The sequence below is a fragment of the Prunus avium genome, chromosome 6, assembly GCF_965620075.1.
Source record: "Prunus avium chromosome 6, drPruAviu1.hap1.1, whole genome shotgun sequence".
Classification (NCBI taxonomy): Eukaryota; Viridiplantae; Streptophyta; class Magnoliopsida; order Rosales; family Rosaceae; genus Prunus; species Prunus avium.
Window position 1 is genome coordinate 26,069,441 of NC_142289.1, and position 9,722 is coordinate 26,079,162.

Here is a 9,722-nt window from a genome sequence, read left to right on the forward strand (position 1 = left end):
ATAGATGCAGTCGTTGTTTTTAGGTTCAGATTTTAACTCTGAAAATACCTTTGTAATAAGACGACGCTTTTTTAATTTGGTGCGTCGTGGTTTCAAAATATCTATACGTGTGCCGTTTTTTAGGTGTTTAAAGTATGTTTCTACGACGGGTTTCTATTACCGTCGTCTTTTAAAAAACAACGACGGTTTTTTGATCTACCGTCGTTGTTTACTGGTCGTCTTTTGCCCTTTTTGTAGTAGTGGACTGATTATTCCATGCAATATTTCAATGCTCTTATCCTCATAAAGGGATACAAATGAATGACGACAAACATATATCTTCGAATGATGATATTGAAGCAATTTTTATACAAGAATTACCTGACAATGGAGGTAGATTTTGTAGTGTTGATTTGTGATGCCAAATTAGACTTGAATGCTCACTCTAACATGTGTTATGATTTGAATGATTTGAACGTTTGCTTGTAATGCTTTAATTTGTAATTAAATTCAATAAAAAACTTCTAACACACTCTCATTGTAATTAGCATCACAAGTTTAAAATTTATGTAGCATCCTTCATGGCTATTAATGATACTAAGATTCATCCATTATACTCGTATAGTTGTATTTATCTATACAAATATTAAGAGAACCACCTCTAATGTGAAAAGAGAACCTAAAAAAAAACTCTCAAGACTTCAAAACACTTTATAACTAAGGGCATGTTTGGGAGTGCTTCTGGAAGGGCCAAAAGCACTTTCTGATAACTAAAAGCGCTTCTGACAGCGTTTGGCAGAAAAGTTTAGAAGCGCTTCTGAGTCATAGTAGCGCTTCCTGGAGAAGCACTTGTTATGTACTTCTTCACGAAGCACTCCAAAGCACTTTTCCACAAAGCACTTTAATTTTTTATGAAAATTCAAAAAAATTATAATAAAAGTGCTTTTGTTAGAAACGCTTATGAACAGAAGTACTTCCTAGAAAAGCAGTCCCAAACGAGCCCTAAGACTGACGTTATTTCTAGACACGATCCTTCGTTTGATTTTTCTAGGCTAGGATATACTTGATTTTTATTCTACGTATGCTACGTCATTTATGACCCATCCAAAGGCTAAAAATGTGGCACCACATTCACATATTTTCCTTTCACTTTTCTTCTTCGTATATGCTGCAAACAACACAATTTTATCTTTTTCTCATAACTGAGTAACTCCTCTTCTCCCTTCAATCATTCCTATTCTCCATATTTGTCCCTTGTAAAGCTTATTTGGACATATAAAAGCAACACAATTATTAGTTATATATGTATTCAATATTGAATTCGATCATTGGTACAAAATAGTTTTGGTCCACTCATATGGAATTTGCTCCAATTCAGTGTTTGGAGTTGGAAAAGTGATTGTTGCTGGTTTGTATGGGATCAGGTTTTGCCTGTGCAAAATAAGAGGTTTAGCCATGTTGGTGCTACGAGTCTCTTTGGTTTGCTAGAGAGGAAGTGGTGCGGTGTCCTTGTTTCTGTGTTTATTTTAGTCTAATAATTCTCAGAAACTCAATAGGAGTTTGCTGATGTATGCATTTAATGTTCGAATTTTCGATGCGGATTTGCCGTTACTGCCGTTGGACGGTGGATCTATATTGTAGGTTTGAGTACAAATGCTTCTTATCTACCGAATTGGAGTTTTTAGGTTTTTCTGACATGCGTAATTCTCTCCAGATCAAACCAATTTATGTTTGTGTTTGGTCACTAGAGATGTTGTACTCATATTTGGCATTGCGACTACTCTGTACTTTTTTCTGTGTTATCAATAAAATTACTATCGCTTCTAATAAAAAAGATTTTAAAAAATAAAAAGATTTCAAAGATAAGCAATTACTCACATTTATATGATGTTGGAAAACTTAAAAGACTTTGAAGCTATTCTGTTTATGTTTGTTTTTCGGTAACTTCATTAATCTTGATATGAGGGTTCCTTGTCCTTACACCGACAATAAATTTTTCTCTTGGGGTTTCTACAGTTTTGCCTCTTGAACTATTTTACTATTGTCCATTTACTGCACAACTAATTTTTTCGGTAAATTTAGGACACACATTTTTTGAAAATAACCAATTTAGGGCTTACCGTCAAATTCTTAAGGATGCCATTCACTTTTCCATTAGATTTTGCACGTGACCCAATTTTAAGGTTAGATTCGTCAATTCACGTCCAAAGCTCATCACTTCCCTCCTTTTCTTCCCTCATCTTCTTCCCTCCATTTGGCCCTAATTTCAAGTATTAAAAGTGTAATAATCCGAACCTAAATTAATTTTTAATTATTAATTTATTCTGGGAAAAGACCATTTTGCCCCTGGAATATTTTATTAGTATAAAAGTTGACTTTTTGATCTTGAAGGAATTTGGAAATTTCAATTGAACAGTTGCGTAGAGCACGTCGAGGTGAGTCCGTAGACACGTAGTGGGCTCGAATTCGAGTTGTAACCAGAAAGATACGATCAAAATTCATGTAGGGGCAAAAATTATAATTTTTCGAAACTGTTTATAAAAAAAACAAAAAAAAACTAGATTCTTTTATCTCTCTCTCCTCCCCCCCCCCCCCCCCCCCCCGCCCCAACAGCCGACCGCCCCTTTTTGCCTCAGCTATTGCCACATTCCACCACCGACCCCAAGACCGGTCCCATTCGAACCGTCATCCTTCCCTCGTCCTTTTCCGACCAATCTAAGCGGTCGCCACCCACTGTGCTCGCCAGAAATTGGAGGAAACCGACCGGTTTTCTCTCCAAACTTCACGACGTTGCTCTGGCCGTTTTCGGCCACCATTTCCGGCAAGTGAGGTACTCGAGCACCATCAGACTCGCATGAGGGACCCTCAAAGGGTCAAGCTAGCTTGGACACCCAGTGAGTGGACTTTTGTTTTATAAATGATTTTATGCAATTAAAGTTATTGCTTTCCAAGCATAAGTATTTAATTTCAAATATTTTTTTGTTATATTTTGTCATATTTAAAATTGGCTTGGAGAGTAGAAAGGATAATGGCAACAAGATTTACGGATGGAATGAGAAATAGTTTTATAATTTTCCAGTAAATGTTTTTAAACCACTATAGGTACCCATGTTGCCTTCGATTATAATGTTGCCTCGGCTATCATGTTGCCCTCATATTATTGTTGCCTTCGGATATGTCAGCGCGTTTGATAGTTGCCCCACGAGTCTTAGGGAAATCCGGACCGTGCGAAGCAAGAAATGCGGATCAGGTTGACTAAATATCCCCTGAATCCTACGAGGATTCAGGCTCGGGTCAACTTTGTGTTACCAAGACCTACGAGGATGTGTCACAAATTGTGACATGAGGAATTGACGGTCTTTGCCTCTATTGAGGTAGAATTTTGAGTTGTCTTTGCCTCTAAGTCCTCCTCTGAAAATCCTCATCCAGCATTGGAAATAATGGTTCCTCTGCCTCTAAGTCCTCCTCTAAATCCTCCACCAACATTTTGAGTAGTGATGCCTCTGCCTCTAGATTGACTTCTGCCTCTGCCTCTCAATCCTCCTCTAACAACCTGTGATCACATAAAACAACCATAATGTCATACCATGCTAAGTAGTAATTTTATTAACATATCATGAGAATGTAATTATAAAAGAACATAACTTACTTGTAGCTTTGCCCTTTTCATCGGCCTAGTAGTAGCTTGGGAGCTTGCAACTTGACTATTTTTGCCTTAGGAGCTTAGCTATTTGTAGGTTGTGACCTTCTTCTGCCCTGCCTTGACCTTTTTGCATTATTACTAGTTCCTTTCCCATCTCGACGACAATTAGTAGCATTGTGACCTTCTTAGCCACATCTTCTGTAGTGTTTGATGTCATACCTCTTCAATCTAGTTGCACCTCTTAGGATCTCATATGGCTCTCTCACTCTAGATTTCTTTGGCCTCCCAGCTTGTTTGTGGTACACAGGAGGTTTGATTAGCCTGCGACCTCCCAGCTTGTCTATCTCTTAAGCTTCTCATAGTAGTCCTAAAGCTTTGCATATTGTTCCTCAATTATGCCTTGTATCTTTTCAACTGACATTTGCTTGGCCTTATAAACCTAATCCTTAGTGACATCAATATTGTAATTCTTTCTCACCAATGCCATGGAATTTGTGACTGACATCTTAGGATTAGTCTTAAGCTCCTCTTCAAACCTTGCAGCTAAGCAACTTGATGTTGCAAATCTGCTTGTTTCCTTTTTTTCCATAAGTGTGATTAGGCACAAATTTCTTCAACCTAACAGTAGGACCTCCACCAACATTTGAAGCATACAACACCCAAGGACGAAGGCCATTGTCAGCTTCACCATCACATTTAACTCTTAACCTATGGGGATCATTCTTTAGAAACCTCAAAGGTCTAGCACAACTATTGGCATTCTTTTATGGTTGGTAATTCAAGCCTTAAGTAAAATTTGGGCTCTCTCAAGTCATGATCCATGTTGTATTGCTTAAATTTTGGAGCTCTTCTTTTGATCTTGCCTCTCACTTTAAGAACTTCTTCATTCTCTTCTCCACATACACTAAGAATGTCATATGTATCATACTCATCAGTTGATGCTTCACCTGGTTCCTTAGACTGGTCTTGATCAAGATCTTCAATTACAACAAATCTCTCCAACTTGTGGTCAAAACCGCAGAAAACCCTTTTTCATTTTGTTCAGAGCTTTGAGAGAAATTTTGTTGTTGTTTGTAGCCAATAAGAAGCAGAGTGAGGGGAAAATATGTGGATATCACTCCCTAATCACCTTGCTCCTTCTTCTTCCTCTTTAACCTAAAAAATCAAATCAAACCAAACATTGACAACTACAAGGAGCTTGTAAGAACATATACCAATGGGGTGTTAGTTGGATTGGGCTGAGCCTTTGGTGTGCTCCCAAGTGGTGCTGGGTTCAAGCCCCCATGATACCCATGTGTGCAAGTTTCTCCCATCCCCCTTCCTAACTTTGGCAAAAAAAGAAAAAAAGAAAAAGTGATTAAGAGCATATACCTTTGCATTCGAGGTTTTAAGTTTGATTCTCCCTTCCTTAATATCGCTTATATTAATAATTTTTTTAAAAAAACAATGAAGACTATTATGATAACATCTTCCATGGTGCAAATCTAATTTAATCCAATATTTTATTGTTTATGTAAATATATTGGAGAAGTTACCATATTTTATTACCGATCTAATTCTTCGTTGGTGTATGTGTGTTTACGTTTTTGTTGTTGTTGGAATAGATGCTTTATTGAGAACAATATTAGTGCCTTAGATCATCTCCAAGCGAGAAGTCAAATATCAAACATTGAATTTGAATTTGTTGGCTTATGTGGCAATTTGACATATAACAAAGTTTTACATTCCACCTGACATGTCTGATTAAAATATTATTTTATTACGTAGTGTTTATGTTTATTACTTCCTAGGCACATTAATTGAAAATAAAAAAATAACATCACAAAATCAAATGGCCAAAAATAACAGTAGGAGAGAGAAATGTTATTCCACGTAGGATTTAACATAAGTTGGAGTTAGTTTCAACTATTTTGTCTACATGCTAAAAATACCACGTTAGATTTAACATCTCCCTTAGAGATGCTCTTAAGAAATACAAAGGATGAGAAAAAGGGTCTTAAATCCAAACGTGAGATGCTTTAATGTTTTAATTTAAATCAAGCTAATTTTGAATTATTTGAAAGTTTATCCTTATTTTGTTGTGGAACAATAACTATAAAATTTTAGTTGAGGGTCACTCAAATAATTTGAGGACTCCCTCAATAAAAGGTGGTTGTAACAATAACCATTTAAGTTTCTGTCGCATTTTTTTAAATATCTATTTGAAAAACTATTTACGATAAGAATTAGAATTAGTAAAGCTGAATAGATTTTAGTAAAAGCAAAACAATATTTTACGTTATAAATTGCATAACTTAAATCTGATTACCCTTTTTTTTGTTGTTGGAGCAGATGCCTTAGATCTGATTACCTAAGCCTGAAAGTCACATTCAAGAGAGTGAAAGTCAAATTTCCCAAAACGAAAAAAAAAAAGAAAAAGAAAAAAGAAAGAGAAGAAAATTCTTTAGGGGTTGTATTAATGGTCTGTAACAGCGCCAGTACGATAGGCCCCTTCCCTACAACAAACTGGAATCATCAGTTTCCTTCTCCAAATCCCCCAAATCCCCCAAATCTCATTTCTCCCGTACTCTCTCCTTCTCTCTCACTTCAAGTTCACTGGAGTCGTTCAAGCAGCAGCAACAGCCTCCTCAGCCTACAACCACGCCCAAACACAGAGAAAACAGGCACACAATTCCAGTCCACCATAAGTCCCATAGACCCTCACCCACCCAATCAGCCACACCAACCGCCGCCGCCTCCTCCTCCTCCCTGGTATGCTCCTCCCATCCAATGTTCTCCTCCACCCCATTCCTCGTCTCCTTCCTCCTCCTCCTCTCCCTCTCTCTCCTCTTCCTCTTCGCCCCACGCTTCCTCCCCCCTTCCCGCCCTCCGATCCCCATCTCCGCCTCCGACGAGCTCGACGACCAGACCCTCTTCAACCGCGCCCTCAACTCTAACCCTAGAAAGCCCAAGCCTACATTCTCCCACCTCGCCCTCGATTCGAAATCCTCCAAACCCAAGATCGCCTTCCTCTTCCTCACCAACTCTGACCTCCACTTCGCCCCCCTCTGGTCCCTCTTCTTCTCCAAAACCAACCCCAATCTTTACAATATTTACGTCCATGCCGATCCGTCCGCCAACGTCACCCTCCCTCCCGGCACCGTCTTCTACAACCGCCTCGTCCCCTCCAAGCGCACTTACCGCGCCTCCGCAACCCTCATCTCCGCCACGCGCCGCCTCCTTGCCTCCGCCGTCATCGACGACCCTGCCAATCTCTTCTTCGCCGTTTTGTCCCAGTACTGCGTCCCCCTTCACTCCTTCCGGTACGTCTACAACTCGCTCTTTTTCTCCACCACCTTCGACTTGACCCGACCCGCCACCGGCTCCGACGCCGAGTTGGCCCAGATGGGCCTCAAGGTCCGGCCCAAGAGCTTCATCGAGGTCCTCTCCAAATCGACCAGTCTCTGGAAGCGGTACGCCGCCCGTGGACGCTTCGCGATGATGCCGGAGGTCCCGTTCGAGCAGTTCCGGGTCGGGTCCCAGTTCTTCCTCCTCACCCGACGCCACGCGCTCGTGGTTTTGAAGGATCGGGCGCTGTGGAGAAAATTCAAAATGCCGTGCTATCGAGAAGACGAGTGCTACCCGGAGGAGCACTATTTTCCGACGTTGTTGTCAATGGCGGATCCGGATGGGTTAACCCGATACAGCCTGACCCAGGTAAATTGGACGGGTACGGTAAACGGGCACCCGTACACTTACCGAGCCGAGGAAGTGTCGGCGGAGCTGATTCATCGGCTGCGGAAATCGAATTTGTCGGAGTCGTACCTGTTCGCGAGGAAGTTCTCGCCGAATTGCTTGAAACCCTTGTTGGGTTTGGCCGAGAAGGTCATTTTCCGGGACTGAGATTCTGCTCATTCACACTGGTAAGCGTGTTTTTTTTCTTTTCACTTTTTATTTTTTTGTTCGTGTGAGTTAGCGAGCTGACTCGGTGGTTAGCGAGTCGACTCAGTGGAGTATTTGGTCAGTAACAGTTTCCCGGGAAAGTTGGACTATTAGGTAGAGAGAGATAAGTCCAAGTCATAATCAATTTGCAGCTAGGGCAGTTTGGAAATGGGTTAGATTAGAGCCCATTATGCTAGAAATTTAGTTTTTTTTGTGTTTATTTTTATACAATTGATATCAAGGATCCGAGAATTGAATCTAGAAACTTGGGTGCAGAGATAAATATTTTTACGGACTTGAGCTGCAAGCGCCTTGCATGCAAGTAATTAAGTTTAGTTGGCAATAGATTGCAAAACCTTAAACACCCATTTGGTAATTTTCAGCTTGAAATTGCTGAATTTTATTAGAGTATAGAGGTTTTGTGAGATTTGGCTTATTGCATTGTTCTTTTGCTAAGGTATAAGGACCAGAACAGATATTGAGAGAGTTAGGTAGCTTCAACCTTCAAGACTCAAGAGCTTGCTTGTTGTGGGATGCCACTCTAAAGCTCCTTTTTTTTTAATGTTTGGATCCTACGCCTGTCTTTTTCTCAGTCCTTGCTTTGAGCTAAAGTCTAAAAGAAGGGATTTTTTTATTATTTTCTTGGTTTATGTCATTATATGTTTAGTTACAATTGATTTGAAAACAACACTCGACTGAGTCAAATGGGTTATATGTATGTGCAGGTGAAAAGAAAAAAAACCAGTGAAAATATTGTTTTCCGAGGAGGTGAGGATTTGGCAATTTGGCAACAAGTTGGAGAAACCGAGTGGGAATATGGTTTTGGAGAGGCGTAAGAAATTGCCCCCAAACTACTAACCCATAGGAAATTCCAACTGAGTCCTTACCTCTCGAACAAGATATAATGTAAAAAGGGAGAAGAACTTGTATATCACGGGTTGCTATCCGCAACCACTCACGTTCGGCGAAAAAGTAGAGGGAAAAGAGAGACCTCAAACCAGTCTGCCACCCACCCACTAGTGTCAAAGCATTGGAAGGAAGCAAAGCAAGCAAGGTACCTCTTTTTGGGTTTTCACTTTGGGTTAAAAACTAAAACAAGTTGGTATTTTGTGGTGTGATGATATATATATATAGTGGTACCAGCAGACATGGTGTAGTAGCTATAGAGAGCAGTCGGTCTTTTGTCTTTTTGATGCGTGTTTTGTACATATTAATATGAAATGTAGAAATGGAATATTTGTACGGTGTAACACACGACAAGAAAAAGGGTCTCGATTGAATTTGAGGGACCAATCTCGGGCCTAAGATGAATGAAAATGTTTACTATATTTACCGGAAATCGTTTCTTGTCAAATTGTGAATGCTTTTACTAAAATGTGTAATTCAGATTCACAGTTTTAACGAACATGCGGACCCACTATTACGATAGCATTAAAAAGTTGTACCAAAATCTAGATACTTTGTGCAATTTCAAGAAAACCAAAACAACAATTCCCTGGTATATACAATTTGTACCGTCTCCAGACTGTCTGCATTGAACAAGGATTTGTATTTACGTTGACCATCTGGTCAACGTCATTTTTTATCATCAGTAAGTACATGGTGTAGAGATAGAACTAAACATATCATAAATGGAAATGTAGGTGCTGACGAAATGGAAGGTTCCTCTTTTCCTTTGTAAAATAATATATGCGGATGATTTGCTTTATTATTATAATAAATCATGGTTATGTTGTTGGGCTGGTGTCTGTTGAGCTACACCAATAAGTCCAATGCCAAGTTTGGCTTGTGATTTATTTTTGTCTCTTTTTAAAATACAAGCGATATTAGAAGGAGGAAATCGAATTTGGAACTTCGGACACATCAATAAATGTTATTTAACCACTTGTTCTACAAATCCCGTCGTCGTTGCTTAATTGATTGGTATTAGCTGTAGCTGCCTGGAAGGTGCTATTAATGTGGATACATGACACCTGCAAAACCACATGAAAGCAATCATAAAAATCAAAGGCGGTAAGCCAACCACTTGCCGCTCAAGCGTGCTGTGGAGGCCCCAGATTGGCATATATCATATTCATCAATTGCTGTGATTTTTGGACTGTTTTGATGTGCTTTACTTACTACAAGCCAGAAAATTTTGTCGGTGTGATGCTCTTCCTTTTCTTTTTCTTCAGATTTT

The 9,722-nt window shown here is 39.6% G+C and overlaps 1 protein-coding gene across 1 annotated transcript; it reads left to right on the top strand.

The window, feature by feature from the left end:
* Positions 1-6,076: 6,076 nt before the first annotated feature.
* On the top strand, positions 6,077-8,882 carry LOC110760033 (Core-2/I-branching beta-1,6-N-acetylglucosaminyltransferase family protein). The gene is made up of 2 exons (XM_021962208.2): positions 6,077-7,524; positions 8,269-8,882. Exon 1 carries the CDS (start codon positions 6,392-6,394, stop codon positions 7,502-7,504), a length of 1,113 nt encoding a protein of 370 aa, XP_021817900.1. The 5' UTR covers positions 6,077-6,391; the 3' UTR covers positions 7,505-7,524; positions 8,269-8,882.
* Positions 8,883-9,722: the final 840 nt, after the last annotated feature.

Bases quoted from the DNA above. Each gene is read 5' to 3' on its own strand.
- LOC110760033 (XM_021962208.2), top strand. From the start codon at position 6,392: ATGTTCTCCTCCACCCCATTCCTCGTCTCCTTCCTCCTCCTCCTCTCC.